This window comes from Protopterus annectens, chromosome 7.part0, assembly GCF_019279795.1.
Source record: "Protopterus annectens isolate FY-2018-M chromosome 7.part0, PAN1.0, whole genome shotgun sequence".
In the NCBI taxonomy this organism is placed as follows: domain Eukaryota; kingdom Metazoa; phylum Chordata; order Ceratodontiformes; family Protopteridae; genus Protopterus; species Protopterus annectens.
The window spans coordinates 1,480,225,407-1,480,249,692 of NC_056739.1; the positions used below are offsets into that span (position 1 = coordinate 1,480,225,407).

Consider the following 24,286-nt stretch of genomic DNA (forward strand, 5'->3'; position numbering starts at 1 on the left):
GAACATATTGCAAGGCAGATGCAGAGAAAAACACATTCAGTTGCATACAAAATCCAGAAATAAAATTTTATTAATTCTGTCCTTCAGAATTACTGAAAATGCAGGAAGAAAATAATCATACTTCTGAGACAGAGGCTGGGGATGCAGATGTGAGCCTTGAGCTCTTGCAGCAACTGCGGAATCTGGATATTCCAGAAGAAGATGCAAAGAAGGTAGAAATAACATTCATTTTTTAAAAATATGCTGCAACTGTATTTTTCTGCCATGTTGTTTTTAGCGAAAGCAAGGATATATGTGTAATTTAGACTGTTACAAAAGATGCTGCAGCTTTTTAACCCTTGTAAGTTAACAAAGCTTTATTTGATTTCATCTAGATGGGCACAGACTGCATGAAGGTTATCTGGGGTATTTATTCCTGTATTTAGATCCTCTGGTGCATATATTCTTCTTGATATGCGAAAAAGATTCACCACAGTTCTTTCAAATCTTCTAGTAGCAAATGGAAAAAAAGAAAGAGCGCGAGCTCTACCCTAATCCTGAGAATACCTTTGTCTTATTGTGCTACTCTCTGCAGAGCATTTTAACTCACTATTTTCATTTAAGATGCACCATTACTGAGATTTGTAATACCCTTGCACATTAAAGAAGGGTGGCCGGCCTTATACTTGTGACAATCACTTTTTGTCACTCCTAGTGTGCAATTCCAGAGGAGTTTAAATGTGAAGATAGAGTACTAGCTGTGGGATTTCTTTTCCCCAAAAAGAGTGAGCGTTAATATTATAGCAAGTATCAGAGTTTGAGGAGTGCAGGATGACTTGCCCACTGCAAAGCATAGCATCGTTTTTGTTTGTATTTTCTTAATCTCAGCTGTGTGTCACAGTTGAATGGTTCCAAGGTTTTGTGATTCACTGCTCAACTTTCAATAGAAAGCCTGTAAAGAATCAGAGAATGTTTTACCACTGGAATGACGTCTGGGATTATGTATTGCAACATATAGCAGAGCTTACTGTCCCCAAAAGACGTGTGTATCCTTAATATTCAAGAGTTTACTATCCCTGCTGTGAGAAGAGATTCACTGCTACAGCGTGTGTTCTTAATACTGTATTGATCCTGTGGGTTTGTTACAATAGTCATTTTCCTCAGAGGTAGAATAAGTAATATTTAATATTGTTACTTTCAGAGCACTATATTAACTGTGCATTTATTATTTTGAGTCAAGCTAGATTGATTTAACTGGGTCACTTCATTAATTCTCCTTCAGGAGGCCAGTACCTATGTATAATCTGTACGGCTATAGGTTATTAGGTAAGTACTAGGCTAACTGACCTTGCAGGCCATTTTAACCCTAGCCAATTTCCCTTTCAAAGGTGAAACTCACACCCTGTACTTTTGTCTGTGAGACAAGCGCCTTAACCATTATATCAGCACCCACCCCAAAACAAATCTACAGACCGGAGTATTATCTAGCCATACCACATAAAAAATAATTTGTGTATGTAAGCAATGTACACAAGAGGAAGGGATGATGGGAAGTAATTAGATGGTGAGCATTAAACTTTAAACTAGCCAATTTCAGTTAAAGTAGTGTAGTAGTTGGTGTGGTGGAGATTGGAGAAGGGGGCAATCTTTGGTTCATTCACCTCTAAGGGAGGAGAGGGAAGGGGTCATGGGTTTGTTCCATGTAGGAGCACTTTTCCTGTATAGTGTGGTGTGCTCCTTGTAGACGGTGTAGTAGACATTGGGGAGATGTGGGCTATGCTTGCATTAAACATTAGCAAAAAAAAAAAAAAAAAAAAAAACCTCAAGCAATGGGAAGGCACCTGACTCTCTCCTGTCAGGGGAATGAATAGGTTGGTGGGCTGTCATCCCTGTTAGTCATGAATGGGTCAGTAAGGAAACTGAGTGATTAAGTGTGATAGTCATTGCAAGATCGGGGACCAAAAAAATGAATAAAGTCTTAAACGTCAAACTGAGTAGCTTGCTGTCTCTACATGATACCTTATTTTAGGGACCTATACTGTAGTAGCCTTACTGACTAGCCACTTGCAACTTTCATGCAATATGTTGCAGTGGGCAGTGAATAAACATAACCCTTATTCATTTTTCTGAATATTTTATTGAAATTTATACCAGAGTTTCATAAAATTAATATAATGGATTTCTGACTTTAAAGACTAAAACAAATCTCATTGACCTTGGTCAACTAATTCAGCTATTGTTAAATACAAAATATCAAAAATAGGGACATTAAAGGATAAAAAAAAGCAGCATAAGTTGTACCTGTGAAAGCACTTTACCAAAGTAACTGTATTATTCCATAAAAAGACACGCATACACAGGGAATCACTCCATTGACCATCAAATCCTAACGACATGGCCTCAGTGAGGAAGTTAATGAGGCCATAAAATATTAAGTAAGCAATTTAGGATTCATTGCTGAGCAGAGGATTTAATGTAAAAAAAATAAATAAAATTCCTTCTTGAAGTAGTGCGTTACCTGTAATCTTTGATGAATACAGATTAATGAAAATGAGATTAAAATCCAAGAGCTACATATAACTAAAACTTTTCCTTCGATCGACTGAAAAATAACACTGGACTGTGTGCAATCCAATTGTTATAGATAATTTATTTCACCATTTAAAGACTTACGGGCAGATGAGTGCTGTAAATTGAATTGTTAAGTTGGTTTGTGTTTAGCCTAGCCAGAGTAAAAACATGTAAAATCAAAACATGCAGTATTGGGGAGTTCAAAATGGCCGCTGTTCTGTGAGCACTGCTATCACCTAGGTCTCTGATATACCCTGGATTAAAACAAACCCAGAAGGCAACGCAGAGTTAATAATACAGAAATAACTGTAGATATTTACTGCTAATATCATCCAGCAAACAAAAGCGGAAAAAAAGTGACAGATTCAGCTCAGAAACAGCAGGATTAACTAAGATTTCTGAATAACAGCTTAAGCCATGTGCTACTAAGGTCCTGCATCTGACTGCAAGAATGGTAAAACACTATACAGCAAGATGTCAGAAGAGGAAAATTAATATGGAAACAACAATAACCAAGACCAAATTCTCAGTACTAGCCTCACCTGAGAAAGACACAACTTCAAAAAGACAACTAAACAAACTGACAACTCTAAAACTACAAATAAATCCAAGACAGATCAGCCAGTTAATCTGGAAGACCTAAAATCTGCCTTATTACCTATCCAGCAAGCAATAAAGGACTTATTACAATTTCAAACCTTTGGTGACTTATTCAGCCAAATAATATCCAGAATGGAAAAATCTGAGTCCAAAATAATAGAAAATGAAATAAAAATACTCTATTTCTCAAAGAACTGATGCCCATGACAAAGAAATACAAAACTTACAAGCAAAAATAACAGACCTGGAAGGAAGATCTCGAAGGAACAATATCATTATCAGAGGAATACCTGAAACTGTACTTCATAACAATGTAATACACAATCAAGCAAATAATAAACTCCCTGCTAGGAGAACCTGAAGAAATGCAGCAAATAACAATAGAGAGAGCCCACAGAGCCTTGAGGGAAATGCAAACATCACTGAAACCAAGACCTGTCTATATTAAAATATTAAACTACCAAGATGTAAATAAAATCATACTGGCAGCAAATAAAAAAGGCACACTCACCTGGAATAATAATAAAATCTCCTTTGCTCAAGACCTCCCAATACAAATAAGACGAGCAAGACAACTAATATCTCCATACTGCAGGTTCCTAATAGGAAAAAAAATCAAATTCCAGATGAACTATCCAAATCAGTTAATCTTCTACATCAAATAGGTTAAATACATGGTCACTAACCCCAATGAGGCAAAATAGATATTCCTGGCTGTTTTCAAGCAAATTCCACCTTCAGAAGTGAAATAAATCCACAAGAAACGATAAAGGACCCTTGGGTGAAAAAACGACCCCATTCACGAGCACTCTAGCTGGGATCCAACTCTGAAAGCTTCCCCTTGTTGTCTAGGCCCTTAAATCCATGATGTGAGCTATGAGGAACACAGGAAAAGGAAGTGCAGCCTGGGTAGGAACCAAAAATCAACCGCCATTTCCAATGCACGAATATAGGAAGAACCTCCTTCTGGGACATTGGTCTGCAAATTCAGTCCCCCTATGAGTTTGAAGAACAGTCAGTCAAAATGGATTTCAGCAAACTCCAAAAGATTTTACTGCCTGAAAAATGAAAATCGATCTGCACCAGCTAAAAGAAGAAAGCTGCACCATAGATGTCAACCAACCTGCAAGCAAAACCTTGAAGAAATAAGGTACTGTTGAACTGAACCATTCACTAATACAGTACACCCAGTACTGTGTAGGTGAATGAAAAATCCAGCCTTAAATAATAGGCAAGAAATAAACTGTCAGAAACAGGCTAGCTTATAGATTAATATTGGGGGGAAAAAAGGGAAAAAATTGTTAAATGTTTTATGTAAGTACTAGAAATGTGTTAAAAGGTCCTGGAGAGAAGTAATCTCAGGAAAATAGTAAAATAACCTAACAATCTTGGGGTAATGTAAATATAGCCTTAATATGTTAACTATATCGTCGTATTCATATGTAAATTCTAAAAATGATGTGAAAGAGGTCATAACATCAACCAACATTTGGGCTTCATGTTTAGCGGGTGTACCAAGCCACTGTGTTTTTAAAAATTGAATGAGGGAACAAATAAGTATGTTCCCAATATGCCATGACAGCATTAGCAAAGCTCCCTCCACAGGGGGAACCCATAGCAATACCTGTTGCCTGCAAAAAGTATTCACCCTGAAACATAAATTATTTTTTAACACAAGATCTAAAAGGGTAATAATAAGATTGATATCCAATCCAGGAAGATGCTTAGTATGTAAAAATTCCCTTACCCAATCCATCCCTAAATTTTGGGGAATAACAGTATATAAATCCTTAATGTCGACTGTTAAAAACCCATAAGAAACGTTAAATGGGATGGAATTCAAATGATTTAATACATACCATGAGTCTCGACATATTTGAGACTCCGTTTTCAATACATCTTTCAACTTGCCATCTACCCATTTAGCACATGCGTAAGTAATAGATTTACGCCCATCAATGATTGGCCTAAAAGGAGGATCTGCCATACACTTATGTAATTTCGGGACTCCAAAAATAACTGGAGTCAAAGGTGCGGGTATGGTCAAATAATGATACAATTCTAGGGAAATTCTTGCTTCTATGAACAAATCACTTTAATGATTTTTTATGCGTTGATATGCTTGGTTTAATTCATTAAGTGAAACTTTGCTGTAATGCAATGATGAAAGCATTTTTCGCATCTTATAAATGTATTCATCTTCAGTCATGAAAATGGCTGTCCCGCCCTTGTCGGGTTGCATAACTCGAATCTTATGAACTTTAATATATTCAAGAAACTGTATCTCATCATTGGAGAAGTTACTAGTATATCTAGACATGTTATAATGATATTCAGAAAACAGCCCTGATGTGTATCTCAGACATTCGTTGAAATAATGCCAAATTATTATCTAAGGGAGGGTTGAAGGTGCTCGCAATCCTCTCATCCGAGAGCGCACTAGTAGACATGCCAAACATGAGTTTCAAATTCAACTTGCGTGTATACACCATAAGATCACATAATATCTTAGCTAAATTCGGCTTAGAATGTGGCACAAAATTAAAACCTTTAGCTAAAAAATCTACTAATTGTTGAGAGATAGGCAGTGAAGTAAAATTTTAAACATTGAAATCATAATTATTACTCTGCAAAATACAAAAATGTCTTGGCTGCTCATCCAAAATTACTGCCTGCGTCGATTGCTCTTCCTCTTCTGTGGACGTTGATTCCAACCTGAATTCGTTCTTGAAGTTGTAGGTTTGGAATTGTCCCTGTAAAAACCCTCGTTGTTTTGTCGGACCATATGTTGATCTTTTTGAGTTTAAGTATGCGTTCACTACGGCGTATTTCGCCATTAGGCGCTATATTATTACCAGAAACAGGTTCAATGACGTCGTCAGTAACTGCCCTGATGTTGTTACTTGTATCCATGGCAACTGTAGACGCTATTAGGTTTTGGGCAGATTCAGCATATCTTAAAGGTGGATCTGGATATGCTTGATTCGTTTTGCTACTTTTCTTAGTTTTATTCAGTTTGTTTCATGGTATTTTGGTTTTTATGGCGGTTAGTAGTGGCAATATGGAGTCCCAGTCCCTGTTTGATACCAGTCCTAACGGCTCTAGTATCGAAATACGTGAGGATGATTCCATGGGTAACCCCACAGCATTGATACAACAATTAACGCAATGAGTTGACGATCTGGCGAGAAGAATGTCCAACCAGACGAAAGACAGTGAAGCTGTTGTACGACCTAAACCTGGAGTGACTTTTAATGTTTCTCATCCTATTTCCCAGAATTTACCTGTTCCAGTACCGGTTTCTACATCACGCTGAACAGGGAATGGTAACTCGACATCGGCATCTCCGTTGAGAAATTATGCCGGTAATTCACCTAATTCATCTAATAATTTGGTGAATACTAGCCCCACTAACAGTGCTAATAGCAACAATACAAATTCAGTAAGCAATCGCTCACATGGACTACCTAATTTGAATGATTTTTCAAGCACTTGATAATAACGCTGTTTCAAGTAATTCTATAAACCAAGACAACAATATTAATAATAATATTGTCGAGAAGTTGAAACAGTTTGATGAAATAGAAAAAAATTACAAATTGAGATTCTTTACTTCAAAGAGTGTATTAGACTAGCTATTGTTCCTAAAGGTTTACGCCAATGGAAATTTCCATCAGGCGTCATAAAAGATTCGGAATTTCATTTACAATTGATACGTTTTTTCAATAAGCAAGGTTTGGATATTCTGAATCTCCTTATTGACCAATACGACAAACAAATGGTTGAACTAAAACAACAATTGGACAATTTAGATAATGACATTGTGGCCAATTCTGAGTTCACTAAGTATGAATACGATTACAGGAGAATTTTCTCCAGTATTGACGCTTTGATGGTGAAAATCACGGAAACTAAAAAACGTAAAATTAACCATGATCAGTTGGCATACCAGCAAAATCGAGCATATCCAGATCTACCTTTAAGATATGCTGAATCTGCCCAAAACATAATGGCGTCTACAGTTGCCATGGATACAAGTAACAACATCAGGGCAGTTACTGACGATGTCATTGAACCTGTTTCTGGTAATAATATAGCGCCTAACGGCGAAATACGCCGTAGTGAATGCATACTTAAAACTCAAAAAGGTCAACATATGGTCCAACAAAACAACAGCGAGGGTTTTTACAGGGACAATTCCAAACCTACAACTTCGAGAACGAATTCAGGTTGGAATCAACATCCACAGAAGAGGAAGAAAATCGATGCAGGAAGTAATTTTGGATGAGCAGCCAAGACATTTTTGTATTTTTCAGAGTAATAATTATGATTTCAATATTTATAATTTTACTTCACTGCCTCTCTCTCAACAATTAGTAGATTTTTTAGCTAAAGGTTTTAATTTTGTGCCACATTCTAAGCCGAATTTAGCTAAGATATTATGTGATCTTATGGTGTATACACGCAAGTTGAATTTGAAACTCATGTTTGGCATGTCTATTAGTGCGCTCTCGGATGAGAGGATTGCGAGCACCTTCAACCCTCCCTTAGATAATAATTTGGCATTATTTCAACGAATGTCTGAGATGCACATCAGGGCTGTTTTTTCTGAATATCATTATAACATGTCTAGATATACAGTTTCTTGAATATATTAAAGTTCATAAGATTCGAGTTATGCAACCCGACAAGGGCGGGGGAGCCATTTTCATGACTGAAGATGAATACATTTATAAGATGCGAAAAATGCTTTCATCATTGCATTATAGCAAAGTTTCACTTAATGAATTAAACCAAGCGTATCAATGCATAAAAAATCATTTAAGTGATTTGTTCATAGAAGCAAGATTTTCCCTAGAATTGTATCATTATTTGACCATGCCCGCACCTTTGACTCCAGTTATTTTTGGAGTCCCGAAATTACATAAGTGTATGGCAGATCCTCCTTTTAGGCCAATCATTGATGGGCGTAAATCTATTACTTGCGCATGTGCTAAACGGGTAGATGGTAAGTTGAAAGATGTATTGAAAACTGAGTCTCAAATATGTCGAGACTCATGGTATGTATTAAATCATTTGAATTCCATCCCATTTAACGTTTCCTATGGGTTTTTAACAGTCAACATTAAGGATTTATATACTGTTGTTCCCCAAAATTTAGGGATGGATTGGGTAAGGGAATTTTTACATACTAAGCATCTTCCTGGATTGGATATCAATCTTATTATTACCCTTTTAGATCTTGTGTTAAAAAATAATTTTTGTATGTTTCAGGGTGAATACTTTTCAGACAACAGGTATTGCTATGGGCTCCCCCTGTGGAGGGAGCTTTGCTAATGCCGTCATGGCATATTGGGAACATACTTATTTGTTCCCTCATTCAATTTTTAAAAACACAGTGGCTTGGTACACCCGCTATCAAGATGATATATTTATCATCTTGAAGGGCTCTAAACATGAAGCCCAAATGTTGGTTGATGTTATGACCTCTTTCACATCATTTTTAGAATTTACATATGAATACGACGAAAATGTTGTTAATTTTTTGGATATTCAATTGTGTAAAGATGTGGTTAATCATAGGTTTAGATCTTTGATTTACCGGAAACCATTTTATAGCAATTCTTTTTTGCATTTTTCCAGCCTTCATCCATTTTTCCAGAAGAGAGGAATTATCAAAGTTCATCTAGTTAGGGCATCTAGAATGTGTTCTGATGAAAAAGATTTTCAGCAAGAATGTTTTAAAAGTTATGTTTCTTAGTCGAGGATATCCGTTAAAATTGATTAAAATTTTAATCAAAGAAATACAGGATAAGAGATCTAGAGGTGTTTTGGGTCCTTTGCTAAACAGGCATGAAAGTGTTGGTATAAGTAACAATGAACAAGTAAAGCTGGTTAGAAATGATGGCAACAGTTATGTAACCAGTTTTCTAACCCAGTTTAATGATATGTCAGTACACTTAAGGGATATTTTAAATTATAATTGGGATATCCTTTTGCAACAACAGGCCCTTGATAAAATTGTAGGTAGTAGACCCTTAATAGTGTACAAAAAAGCTGCAAATTTGAAATCATTACTTGAAATGCCGCATAGACAGTTCAAACAACAGAGAGGCATGTATAAATGCGGCAGATGTAATTATTGTAAGCACATTTTAATTGGTAATTCATTTAATATTAAAGGCAAGAAATATTTTATAAATGATAAGTTTAATTGTGAAAGTCAAGGAGTGGTTTATGCAGCATTGTGTCAAGTATGTTCTGCATTTTATTTTGGAAAGACAGAGCGTCACTTGAAACAAAGGATTTATGAGCATATTTATGAGATTTCTAAAGGTATCGGTACGAATGCTTTAGCAAAACATATATTGGAAAATGATACACATTTTTTCAAATTTGTAGTTGCCCAGGTAGTGCCAGAAAATCCTAGAGGTGGACCTTGGCACTTGAAATTGGAGGAACAGGAGTTGTTGTGGCAATTAAAGACTAATGCTCATACTTATCTGGGAATCGATGACGTCTGTTCCATAAAATGCTTACTTAAATTGAAAGCTTTGGAACGCTAATTATTTTTATAAATCTGATTTCGCAATGCAGTTTAAATATACATTCATACATATATAAAACATTTCTTTAGTTATTGATAGTAGTCAGTCCAGGTTAGGAATTCTTTCTTATTATATAAACTGTTTTTATTAAGAAGGCAGCTGTCTTTTTAAATTGTAATTTTGTGATTCAATTGATATTAATTATGTTTTAATTGTTCACTTATAAAATACATGTTTTTACAAGTGTATGTATCTGAAGAAGTGCACGGAGTATTGTGCATGAAAGCGCTAAGACAACACAATTAAAATCTTTTGCAGGGGACTGTATCGTTCGTTTTGCTACTTTTCATAATTCATCACACAGCAACTTAGAAATACACTATAATGGAACCAAAGAACACATACAAGTTCAGATATTTAATAATAACTTGGATATTATGAATGTATATACTGTCTATATAACTGTGGAACTAACAGTGAAAGCATCTATGTACACAGTGTAAATAGATATGTATAGATATGTTGTACGAACTATATCCTGTGGTATTTGACATCAGTGTATAACATATATATATATGGTCATGTTGTAAGATAGTTTTTATTTGTGACATTTTATTAATGTAAAAATAAAAATTATTGAAAAAAAAAAAACATGCAGTAGTGTGCTAGGAAAAAGCATTCATTGGTGTAACAGCAATGCAGGTAGTGCTATGTCACAAAAAGCATCATATCGTAGATGTATTTTGGAGGGCAGTGGCTTTGTGAATGAAACTAGGGATGCAGACACTGGATTGGATCTTGTTCTGCTATACTAACTGCTCATTGTTTTTTAGCCCAGTGTTTCTGATAGGATGTATAAAGATTTTGGGCAGCCAGTAGGAGAGGAGGAAAAAATGTAGAGGGGGATAGGTTGGACCCACCTCCATAAAAGCATTACAATTGGGCATTTGGGGATGACTAGTTATCATCGAGGGTGTGTTGGAATAGAACTTCAGTGTCAGAGGGTGGCGTCCAATATCTAATCATTATTCAGAGAAGAATGGTGGGAAGTGGCGCCTGAGTCGTAATTGTCCAATCTTGTTTTAGGAAAAATGGCAGGACAGTAGTGGTGAATCCCGATAAGTGGGGAGTTAACCAGGAAGGGGCCTGTCTCTGGTAGGCTTATTGTAATTGGGAAATAGGGTGAGCATTTCCATGGGAGGGGGCGTGGGGCTGAAATCCAATCAGAGATGGTGGACTGGAAGGGCCATTGAGCAGAGCTGGTTGGAAGCCTTGGAATTGGTTCCAGTCAGATGACAGGCTGGTGTATCTCTATCCTCATTGGGTGTACATCATGGTAATCTGTCATGCTATTATCAGGATCTGCAAGCAGAAATGAGAGCAATGTGGAAGAAAGATACCCAGATAGTTCCAATAGTAGTGAGAGCAACGGGTCTTATAAGAAAAAAAGTCTACAATCAGATATGGTACCAATACATGTAACTCTGTGCGAATTGCAGGAGGAGTCATTACTGGGCACATTGCAGGTGCTGCAAAGAGCACTTTTGGCTGACATCAAAGAGTGAAATAATACAAATTTCATGAACTTTAATTGTACTTTGACTCAGGAATGGTGTCCAGTCCTGTCATGGTAGTAGAAACCCAAAAGATTTGGAGAAATTAAAAAGGGAGAAGCCATTGGTGGTTTATCAAGTTAGGCTAACCAGGTCTGTCAAGCTGAATCAAGCTAGTGGCATTTGAACTCATGAAAGTCTGAAATTAATTAATTGATTTATCATAGTTGACAGAGGCCATAGTTGACCCAGGCGGAGCATGAGTGCCATACGACAGTAGACTGAATCATGAGTATCTAAAACTGTGGAAAAAAAAAAAGTGGCAGTTGGGTTTAAGATAAAAATATGAAATAATTCTAAAAAATGCGCCCTAAGTACCAGCCCATTTTCAGCGTGTCCCACACTTGTAATCTATGACACTGTACAGGTAGAGTTAAATCGAGGATGACTCAAAAGTGAACAACGAAAAATCAAGACTAATAAAATCAGGAAATTTGTGCTTAGAGCATGGCATTAATGCTGCATCCCAGCAAATAGTCAGTAGCAGTTTACAATCTTTAACTCTTGAATGTCATCAGAGAATGCTAACCATACCGTCATTGAGTACATGAAGCGTGTCAAGGAAACAAACAATAGTAAGCCCAAAAACCAGATCACTGTCTGAAATAGACTCTGGAAATAAAAAAAAATCCTTAATCTTAATATGAAAATAATTCTGTTTATCAGGAGTTCAAATTGTGTAATGAGTAAATGATTGAGCCAAAGATGCTATTGGTGGGAGTAGAGGGGTGGGAGTAGAGGGGTGAAATCAATCTGAGACCATGAGCTGGTTGGACTATTAAGTGGAACAGATTGGAGGAAATGGAGGAGATCGAGCCTGATGATGAGCTGTATCTTATCATGCCTGATTGGGTGGTTGCTACGTGGAGATGGGCCTGATTGGGGAAAACAAGTATTCAGTGGTGATGGGCTTAACACATACCAGCTGAAATGTTGAGTCAGCATAGAAACCCCTGTCTAATAGTGAAAGACAGGGCCATGGGCCATCTTGGATCTCCTATAAATGTGTTAAAAGTTGGGACTCCTGCACTTAAAACTTGTTGAAGCAAAATGGCTTCTCACATGCAGAGCACGAATTGTATGTGGTTTAACTGGAAAAAAAGTTTTTTATACACTAGAGGCTGCTAACATTCTCAGCCCCTGGCCAGTAAACCTGAACCTATCTCTGAGTCCACTCAGAGAATAAGCATGATCAATCACCAGGTAAGCCCTCGAGTATCAAAAAGGGGACTTGGGGTGGGGTCAAACCTTAGGCTAATAAGCTTAGGGAAGGCATAGATCCAACATGTCATCCCATCATCCGGATAATTAATTATTTTTGGAAAATCAGTTAGAAAAACTCCCTGAAAAATATTGCACCAGAAGTAAACCTGATATGCCAATAAATCTAAATCTAAGGATATGACTATTGTCAGAAGACAACTTGTACTGTTTATATAAACCTGTACATAAATCACTGTTGAGCTGTGTAGGATAAAATGTTACGAGCGAGCCTTCTAGATTGCTAATCTCTGAATTTCTTTTGATGCAGTGCTTTCGCTAGAGCTTCATCAGATCTGCCTGCAGATTAATCACAGTAAATCAATAAACTAGTAATCTGAAAAAGATACGGAGGTAAAAACTGATAAAGCAAAAACTAGATACAAAACACATCAGCCAAGATAAAATGAGCAATACAATACAAATGAAACGGATGTTGTCCTGAAGTAAATCCTTCAAAATGTAACAGTAAGTACATGAAGTCAACAGCCTGATCAAAAATGATCATGCCTGACTCAAACATTGCAAACAACTTAATCGAACTGTACCTGATTAAAAGATTTACTTTAAAGTGAAAGAAGAAACCATCTTTAGATTAAATTGTGATATTGTATTTAATAGTAAGCGTGTTGGAACTTCCTGAGGTTCAGAAGCTTACTGTTGAGCCTTGTATTATTAAGGCCTGGGAATTTACTTGCATAGAGTCTGATCTGCCATTCCAGTTCGTTCTTTTTAAGCTGATCAGTAAGCCAGCCTTGTAGTTCCTCCTTTGCCACTTTGTTTAGTACGTGGAATTGGAAAGTCTTGTGGCTGGTGTGGTTAATGCTGTGCTTGGGTAGGGCGTTCGTGTGGTTCTTTTGCTTGATGTCTGTAAGATGTCCTTCAAGGATGCATCTGCAGTCATCACATATGGGTTGTCCTGCCTCAGGCAGCCCTTCGGTCGGCCGGATTCCAAAGTCTGGGTCCGGCGTCGGCTGATGTTGCCCTTTCCCCGACGTCAGAGCGCCTGGGGTATAAAAGCGTCAGCCGACGCCATCTTCCTCAGTCTTTCTTGCCGCGTGGTGCCCGAAGCAGAAGCAGTTCGCAAGTGCCGGTCGGCCAGCTCCTGTAATTCAGCTACCGAAGACTTCAAAAGCTAAGTACCCCGTTGGGGACTCTTTCTTGCCTCAGCCGATGTCAGATAAAGTTAATAATTGCTTAACTTGTGGGAAACAAATACCTCATAAGGATTTCCACTCTTACTGCCTCCCCTGCCTAGGCCCAGACCACGACGTCTTGGCCTGTTCAGCCTGTGCTTCCTTCAACCGACGCACTCTTAGACGTCGGGCGGAGTTTGCAGAGGAATTTTTTGGGGCTAGTTTTTCATGCAATATGCCGTCGGAGACTCCGACTTCACATTTAACAAAGAAACGGAAGGACAAGGACCGACTCACGCGGGCCGCGGTTTCGGCTGAAACCACGGCCAGGCCTACCGTGAGTGTCTCGGTCTCGGCTGACACAGAGTCCTTGGCACTTCTGACCCCGAAACCGCTCAAACGACAACCTCAGCCCCGGAGGCCCCTGCTGAGTCGGTTATTGAATTTCCTTCAGAAACTGGTGTCTTGGAAGCTTCCGACACCATTCCTCTAGACATAACTACACCAGCACGTGGTGCACCCAGGCCTCCTGCATCCATGTCCATAAAGGCATTCACCAGGGCTAAAGCTGCTAAACACACAAAAGCTATGTCTCCCAGGGTTATTCCTCAGGGACCCACAACAAGATCACAGATTCTAACCTTAGCAGAGGACCTTATTTCCTTAATTAGGGGCTCTCAACCCAATCCGGACAGGGGCGCTCAACCTCCTCTAGACAAAAGGCCCAGGGTTCAGCCCTCTGATCCCCACTCCTCAGAGGAGGCCTCTGATGGCTCTGCTCTCTCGGACTACCAGGAGGAGGCTTTTTCGGCCTACGAGGACTCTGATGCAGAAGAATCTATCCCCTCGGCCTCCCCTCCTGAAGAACTATCCTTCGGGAAGACCCTTCACACTATGAGAGAGCATTTCAAATGGCAGGGCCAGGAATTCTCTGATTCCAGGAAAAGATTAAGAACTTTTCTGCATTTACCTCAGCATAGACCTTTGGCTATTCCTCCTGTTTTGAATGTCATTGATGATGTTTACTCTGAGTCTAGCATAACCCCTGACACTCTTCCTCCAGCCCCTGTCAAACCCGATAGGTACTACAGGGTCCCGGACTCGCATCATTTTCTTTACAAGGCCCACTCTGCTGATCCAGAAACTATTTCCCAGGGCACTACAGGGGTTGCAGCTGCCACAACTAAAAATCCACACCCCTCTGAAAGGGAGTCCAGGGCTTTAGAGCGATGGGGTAAAAAAGTGTATACTTCTGCTACTCTTTCTATGAGGGCATTAAATTGTCAATTTCATATGATACAGTGCTAAGAGTATTTGTTAGATGAATTGCATAAGAAACTGTCTTCACCTGAACCCCTAGATCGCAAATCACTTCAGGATCTGGTACATAACTCCCAGCAGGTTAGCAACCATTTCTTGCAGTGTGGTTATGATGCATTTGAAGCTTCATGTAGGTCAGCTATGACAGGTGCAGTCATACGTAGGCATGCTTGGCTGAAGGAACAATCTCTGCCAGACCATGTTAAAGCTAAGCTTCTGGATGCTCCACTGGAAAAGCAAAAGTTATTTGGCTCCACTGCCCAGGAGGTCTTAAAGAAATTTGAGGAAAAGGCAAAATCTGTACAAACAGTCAAAGATTTCCTACAAGTCCAACCACCAAGATTCAGCAGAAATTGGCCTACCAAGAATTGGTCCTTTCCGGACACAGAAAGATTTCAGAGAAGCAAGAACAGGCGTGCCAGAGGTAGAGGGCAAGCTAGAGGCTCCTACAGAGGGCGTCAATGGCAGCCTCCCAACCAGAGAGGTAGTGCAGGACCTACAACTGCTGCACAAGGACAGACTCAATGACTTTGCTTTGACTCCGCCAACCAGGGCTCAATTAGTAGCACCTTTGGGCGGAAAGCTTTCTTTATTCTCAGAAAATTGGCACAGTATTACAAGAGACAAATGGACACTGCAAATAATAGACGAAGGATACAGGTTCCATTTTCACACATTGCCAAAAACAAAAGGCATGCCAGACCTGCCACCAAATCAAAGGGCAGAGGCTTTGAAACAAATCTCCAACTTAATGCAAATGAAAGCTATAGAAAAGGTTCCTTTTTCAGAACAAGGCCAAGGATTTTATTCCAGACTATTCCTTGTTCCAAGAAAAGAAAATCAATGGAGGCCTATTCTCGACTTGTCCGCACTGAATACTTATCTCATTGTGCCAAAATTCAAAATGCTGACTCTACAGCAACTCCTTCCCATGCTGGGCAAGGAGTCTTGGCTGGTGACTCTAGACCTCAAGGATGCATACCTGCATGTCCCTATCAGACAAAGTTGCAGAAGACACCTCAGATTTCTTGCAGGTTCAGAGCATTATCAATTCTCAGCATTGCCCTTTGGCTTATCTACTGCGCCCAGAGTATTCACGAAATGCCTGGCATCAGTAATTGCACACTGCATTCTTCAGGGGATTCAAATATACCCATATCTGGACGACTGCCTTATACAAGCGGACAGCCAACAAACTTTGGTAAAGGACTTGAATTATGCCATCCACCTACTGCAGGCCTTGGGATATACAGTCAACATTCACAAATCAAGACTTGTTCCATCCCAAAGAATAACTTTTCTGGGTGCGGATCTAGACACAACCACCCAAACGGCTTTTCTCACAAAAGAAAAACAAAGACAACTACCGGATTACTTCAAGAATCTGACAAGACAAACTCAGCTGACTGCAAGGAAAATCCTGCAGGCCCTGGGTTACATGGCATCTTGCATTCTTCTGATTCCACAAGCAAGGCTGCATATGAGAAAACTACAATGGTACCTAAGGAGTTTATAGACTCAGCACAGTCACAGCTTAGAAACTTTGATCCCACTCATTCCATGCCTGCAAAAGGAATTTCTGTGGTGGGCTCAAGCAAGCCAGTCAAACAGGGGTCTGCCCTTCAGCAAACCAATAGCCAGCTAAACTATTACAACCGACGCTTCAGACCACGGTTGGGGAGCACACATGGAGGGCAGATGTATTCAAGGACTATGGTCACAAAAGGAGCTACGCATGCACATAAACCAAAAGGAAATGCTGGCAGTGATGCATGCAATCGAGACCTTCAAACTCTTTCTGCATCAAGGCCACCTGCTAATAAGGACAGACAACACCACAGTTATGTGGTACATAAACAAGCAAGGAGGCACCCATTCCTACCCTCTTTGCAGACTGGCAATGAATCTATGGGAACTTTCCTTGAAACTCAATATAGAGCTGCAATCCCAGTTTCTGCCAGGAAAAGACAATATACTGGCGGACACCTTAAGCAGAAATATCATGGATGCACACGAATGGATGCTGCACCCAGACATCTTCCTACAGATAACACAATCATGGGGAAGGCCGGACATAGATCTTTTTGCCTCCCCCACAATCATCAGCTGAAGAAATTCTGCTCAAGGACATACCACCCACAAGCATGGAAAGTGGACGTCCTCTCTTTCAGCTGGAGAACTCTAACAGTGTATGCATTTCCACCTCTTCCATTAATGACCAAGGTCTTACTGAAGATCAGGACAGAGCAGCCAAAAGTGATTCTGATAGCTCCGGACTGGCCAAGACAGCACTGGTACCCACTGTTAAAGAGCATGTCACGCACAAAACCATGGCCTCTTCCTCAATGGCCACTCCTGACACAGCACAATTACAAAACTCCCCATTCCAACCTGAAAACCTTGCAACTAACAGCCTGGAAAATACCTTGACTCCTCCTCAGGATAAGCTATCCAAGAAAGTGAAGGATATCATCATGGAAGCTCGCCGGCCTTCCACAAGAAAGGCATATTCAGCAAAATGGAAAAGATTTCACACTTGGAGCACCTCAAAGGGCCTAGATGCGACAGTGATGAACATGGCACATATCCTGGAATACTTGGCAGAAATGCTCCACAATGGCCTGTCTTACTCTTACTCCATGCCTGCAACAGGAATTTCTGTGGTGGGCTCAAGCAAGCCAGTCAAACAGGGGTCTGCCCTTCAGCAAACCAATAGCCAGCTAAACTATTACAACCAATATATATACACACAAACACACATATATATTTCTGTGCATGTTTGGAATTTATTGCATTTCTCCAAATTTAGCCTTCCTTTGAGGGCACCTGGCATCTGGGGCAAGAAACACTGAGGAAGATGGTGTCGGGTGACGTTTTTATACCCCAGGTGCTCTGACATCGGGGAAAGGGCGACATCAGCCGACGCCGGACCTAGACTTTGGAATCCGGCCGACCGAAGGGCTGCCTGAGGCAGGACCACCCATATGTGATGACTGCAGATGCATACCTATCGGACATCTACATTTATGGTAGGTACAAAACTGTACTGTGTCTGGCTGTGCGGGTTTTGAGTTTGATCATTTTACTGATGTAGAATGCATTGCATTTGGTACATTGTGCCTGGTAGATGATGCATTCAGTGGTACAGTTGTTGAAATCAAGACTTTTGTAATATTTGTCAGTGTTTGGGCAATGGAAGCCCGTCTGATTACTCATGAACTGGCAATAGGTGCAGCTGGGGGTCTACAACTGTAGGTACCCCTTCAAAGGTCTGGTCCTTGTGTTAAGGGCTTAGCCATCTGCTCAATAAAATCCTCTAATGTTTTTATTCCTTCTAATGTTGAAACCTGGTTTCTTAGGAATGGCCTTGCTGATGGAGGGGTCATCACTGAGAATGATCCAGTTATCCCTTATTGTTTTGATGATGATCTTGCTGTCCATGGAGTACGAAATAGTGCTTCCTTCAAATCCTACTGCCTTCATCTTCATTAGGGTATCCAGGTTTCTTGTACTTAGTTTCAGAGATTGGGTCTAGGATGCTGCGAATAAATCTCAAACTGTATCCATGTGCTTGGAAGTCGTTTTCCAGGTCTGTCAGATTCTTGGTGAAGTTGCTCAGTTCCTTTAATACCCTGGCCATTCAGAGGCGCTGGGACTTGGTCACATTTTTCTTCATGACAAAGGGATTCATGCTCTGTCTGTGGAGCAGGAGATTAACACTGGTGGGTTTTCTGTAGAAGTTGTTTTGAAAGTGTGGAAGACTCTTTTGATTTGGAGATATTGAGATCAAGGAACACTGCTGTATTCTTATCATTGGGCTTAGGTGAATCTAAGGAAATCAGTTCAGTTGTTGATGTATTCATAGAAACTGCTGAGTTCCCTTTCAGATCCATTCCAGATAATAAAGATGTTGTCAATGTATCTGAAATATCATCCCATCAATTTGAAAAAATAGGGAGTTGTAAATAAATTCCCTTTCCCATTTTCCCAGAGCCATGTTCGCGAAGCTGAGGCCATGGCTGCTCCCATTGCTATGCCTCACTTTTGATGGTAATTTGTTGTTAAAATAAAATAAATTGTTCTCTAGAAGGATTCTTAAAAGTCTACTGATGGCCTATGTGGTGGTGCAGTTGGTTTCGGCTTTTGTGACCAGGGCCTGTGTGACTGCTCTGATACAATAATCATGTGGAAGCACCGTGTAGAGAGCTTCCACATCTGTAGTGACTAAGAAAGAGTCCTTGTTTATTTGAACGTTTTTAATTTTCTTTAAAAAATCTCCTGTGTCCAAGACAAATGAAGTGTTGCTTTCTGCAAGTGGTCTAATTTGAAACTCTAGGTAAATGGATAAGGGTTCCAGAATACTACCACCACTTCCTGTTACCGGTCTGTATGGTGTGTCATTCATGTTTTTCTGTGGTTTGGGAATGCCAAAAAAACTTGGGTATTCTAGGGTCAGCAATGGTAATAAAATCAAGCAGTCTGTCACTGATTAGGCCATCGTCTTCTGTCAAAAAATTGTAGCTTGATGTTTTCTTATGCCGCCTTTACTTGGTGGAGGTCACATCTGTCATAAAAGGACTGGTTTTGAACCATGTCTTCGATCTTACGGGTGTAAGCAGCAGTATCAGTAAGTAACTGTATTATATAACTTACACATACTGATCTGTAAAGAAGTTATTTATAAAAGAAGTTGAACAATATATTTATAATGTCATTAAAGTATTTGTTAGTAGCTTAATTTAGGAAATATTTCTAGCTAATCTTGCTTTTATGTCTAATTTTAATTTTGGTAATCCCTGTCAAATACATATGACACTTGGTTAAAAATAGCAAAAGAAGAGATGATTTTTTCAGTACTTATGATTTCCCATAAACATCGTAACTGTCTTTTTTTAATAAGGAATACAGCATGAAATGGGGGTATTTAGTAAAGCTAAGTATTTTAATTTTAAACCTGTCTGTTTTCAGTGACTGATGATATTCTTGAAAGTGTATCCAGAATTTTATAATACACCATGATTAAAATATATAAATGTTCCAGTTTTTTTCAAGACTCTAATATGTGGAGTAAAAAGTAGGTTAATAGGGGTATACTAGGCTAACCACCACAAGGGCCTTTTTAAGCTTAGCCATGCATCTTACATCTCTGACAAGTTCTGGTACCCTTGATAAGTGTAAGCAGGGGCTGGAGAGATGAACCATTTATGGGTTGCCTGTGTCCATTAAAGACATGGATGCCAAGCCAGGGATGAATTTCCTGTTCCCATCCAGTTGCCAAGTTATAATTGAATTGGGTTACGGAGAAACTCTGCTTCACATGGATGGAGGAGCCTATTCCAGAGAAGGGACATTCTCTGGCATATGTCAATCTCTTCAGCAGGTCCTGTTTATATCACAGGCAAGGTTTAAGTCTTTAGAATAGGTAGTTCTCATGCTGTTTGTATTGTGGTTATGCAGGCAATCCATCAAGGTGGGGTCTGACAATGCCTTGTATACCTGTCATGGATCTCGCCTGAACAACCTGTAGGAGACTGAATACAGGGATATGGTCTTGAGGTTGTCTGCATGGGACATTTACTTACACCCTGTATTCTTTTAGTGAGGAAGCTCTGTGGATGTTCCAGTTGTTGGATATGCCTTGTTCAGTACATACCAAAGGGGGCATTGTACTCTGTGATAGGTCTGATGAATGCAGACTACTGTGAAACAATGACCTCCTTTAACCAAGATGCCATACTTTGTTTATAAGTTATACAATGTGGAATGATTTCCATGTGTTATCAATATGATAGCTGCCACAGGTGGATGACTTCCTGAAGGATACTAGTATGCATTTATTGGTATTTAGTTGTAGTGCATGTCTCTGACACAAGTTTTGTCTGTCAGCCCTTCCTGGTGAACATTTGTGTAGTTGGGGAGATTCTATGACTGATTCAAATTTGCAGTCATCTGCAAATTTAATAAGCCAGAGGCCCTTGACACTGGCCTTGACTTCAGAGAAGTAAATGCCAAAATGATGCAGTCCCAGGACCAGTCCCTGGACCAGTCCCTGAGGGACTCCGCTTGTGAGTGGCCTATTTGTAGAGGTGGACTCCCTAGTTCTAACTTCCTGGGTCCTATCTGTGAGCCAGCTGGCTTAACCACTAGATAATATAAGGGTTTGTACCCAACCTCTTGAATTTGTCAGCAATGCCCGAGTGGGGTATTGTCAAATGCCTTGGCCAGGTCAAGGTAAGCAGTGTGAACCATTTTCCCCTCATCCATTGCTTTGGTGACATTCTCAAAGAAGTCCACCAGGCTGAGTAGGCATAACCTGCCCTTGATGAAATCAAACTGGATTGGGTCCAGTGTCTGGAGGCTTCTTTTGTCATTATTGATAATTTCCATGACAATTCTTTCCATGGTTTTGCATGTGAGACAGTTTCCAGGGTCTGTAGATGGCCCACCTTTGTGCAGAGGGATGACAGTTGCTACTGTCCATTCAAGAGGCACAAAGCCTATTTGGAGTCTACAGTTAAATAGTAATTCTAGAGGGCCTGCTAACGTTATGTTTCGTGCTATTTAGAAGGCATCCTGGAATATTGTCTGGTCCCATTGACGCAGTGTTCTTGGCCTAGAGAGAGCATTGAGGACCTGTTCCTTAATAGTAGGTGGAGTTGTACCTTGTGGTATTTCCTGAGGGGAGGATGAGGGGGAGGAGAGGGAAAAGTTAGAGCCGAATTTGTCAGCCAGTAGGTTTACTATATCGTCTGGCTCAGTATAGGTGGCTCCATTAACAACGACCTCTGTACACAATTGTGTATTGCCTTTGAGGTTGCAGACCTAGCTAAAGAATGTTTTGTGGTTGTCTTTGACCTGGAAGGCCAAATTTACCTCAAATTTAGCTTTGGTAGATTTTTTTGTCCTCTGAGGTGTTTAGTTTGATGAGATTGCTTTTATCCTGCTGCCTCCTAATTTTTGCCATGATTTTCTTCCCTCTGTTGTCAGCCACCATTCCACCAGAATGGTTTGTTTTTTGAGTTTGTACTTCTCCTTATGGGTACAGCTGCCTCTATGTAGCTACTAACATGCTTGTATAGGATTTCTGTGAACAGTTCTGTATAGGCAGCAGTTTTCTCAGGATTTTTGGGCCATGAAATTTTGCCAGGTTATCACTTAGAAGGAAGTTGTTCTTAGAGTAGTTCAATAGCATTCCAGGGTTAGCTGGGGTTCAAAGTTTTATTTCTTACTTTATAGGTTCATAGGTTCTTCCTTGGCTGTCTTCCCTAGGGCATTTATAAGCCTAGCCAGAATGTGTTTGGCTTTCGCCACCCATTTTAAATTAATTTTGCTATGCCCTTTTTCGAGGTTAGTATACTGTGCCTCTGTCTAACAGTGACACAGAAGTGATACCCGGGTTAAACCTACAATCTCCCATGCACTCATCAAGATTCCTCATGAAGAGAGTCAATGAGGGACTCTGCCTAACCTGGACTGGGATTTTATTCCAGAGTGAAGGGAGCCTCTGGGTTATGAATCTGTCCCTCCAGCATGTCCTATTTATTTCAGTGCTGAGGTTCAAGTCTCTCGAGCGCGTAGCTCGATGGGATTTGGATTTTCTGAGGTGCAGCATGTCCATTAATTCCTTGATGGACATGGCTTTATACGTCAGGCACAGATCGCCCCTAAGCAGGCGGTATGCCACTGAGTAGAGCTGGAGTTTCTTTAACCGGGCAGCATATGGCATCTGTTTGAGCCCTTTGATCCTCTTGGTGAGGTACTTTTGGGGTCTTTCCAGTTGCTGCAGGTGTCTGGTAAGGTACATCCCAAAAGGGGCATTGTACTCAATTATGGGCCTGATGAGGGATGAATAAAGAGACACGATGACCTCCCCTGATCTAGATGTGAATCCCTTCATGATTAGGTGGGCTATATAAAATGTTTTTCTAACCACTTTGGCCACGTGGTTGTCAAATGAGAGACTGCTATCAACTTGGGTCCCCAGGTCCCTAATTACTTCTTCTGTACTTAATGGATTACCACCTATGTGGTAATTTGTGGGCACTTTGTTTTTGCCAAAGGGGATGACTATACACTTTTTGGCATTTAGCTTGAGGCCATGGCTCTGGCACCAGTTGTCTGTTTCTATGAGGCCCTTTTGGAGGATGCTTGTGTCGGCTGGAGAGTCGATTATGGCGCCCAGTTTGCAGTCATCTGCGAACTTGGGTCAGCCACAGTCCTTCCGTGTTGGCCTGTATCTCCGAGAAATATATACCGAACAAGAGAGGTCCCAGGACTGAGCCTTGTGGGACGCCACTTGTAACTGGTGTGGAGTCTGACATGGCTCCAGCAATTCTAACCATGTGGGTTCTGTCCTTGAGCCAGTTTGCAACCCATCTAGCGACATAGGGGTTTATATTTAAGCTGGTGAGCTTATCTATAATGCCCGAGTGGGGTATTGTATCGAAGGCTTTTGCGAGGTCCAGGTAGGCTGTGTGGACCACCTTCCCCTCATCAATGGCCTTGGTGACTGTTTCAAAGAAATCAGCCAGGTTTAACAGGGTAGGATCCAGTATCTGTAGGTCCCCAATATCTTTATTTATGAGGTCCATGATGATCCTTTCCATAGCTTTGCAGACCAAGCTAGTCAGGCTTATGGGGCGATAGTTTCCAGGATCCGTTGAGGCACCACCTTTGTGGAGAGAGACCACTGTTGCTGTACGCCACTCTTTCAAAGGGGACCATTTTGTGATCTGACCTTTCCAGAGAAAAAATTGCACTCGGCTATGTGCCAACACTCTCCATTATTAATGAGGGCCAGATCTAATATGTTTGGACCCCTGGTCAGCATACTGGCAGTCTGGTCCAGGGAGTTTGTCTTTACAAGCTCCAATCAGTAAAAACAAAATGAAAACTCCAGCAAAGCGAGAACTTCCACTGAGTGACCTCCCAAACCTCTTGTACCAGAGGCACATGGGATATATGCAAATGTCATGGGCATTCAGAATCGCAAATTAGCTGAAACAGCTGATGTTCATAAGGGTAATTTGCATATATCCCATGTGCCTCTGGTACAAGAGGTTTGGGAGGTCACTCAGTAGAAGTTCTAGCTTTGCTGGACTTTTCATTTTGTTTTTACTGTTTTGTTTTTACCGATTGGTTTTTCAGTGACCTTCTCACTTATTGTTTTTACAAACTCCAGGAATCTCTGTGCCAACACATTTATCATATACAATTCCCATATGGTATTGGGTTAGATAGTGAGCTGTTTCTACTAAGC

General features: G+C 40.2%; 1 protein-coding gene across 1 annotated transcript in view; it reads left to right on the plus strand.

The window, feature by feature from the left end:
* LOC122806172 (probable peptidyl-tRNA hydrolase 2) overlaps positions 1-24,286 on the plus strand; it is a 292,637-nt gene that overhangs the window by 36,183 nt on the left and 232,168 nt on the right. The window contains exon 2 of the mRNA XM_044076408.1: positions 88-212. Coding sequence (XP_043932343.1) covers positions 88-212 — 125 coding nt within the window. The remainder of the gene's footprint in view (positions 1-87; positions 213-24,286) is intronic.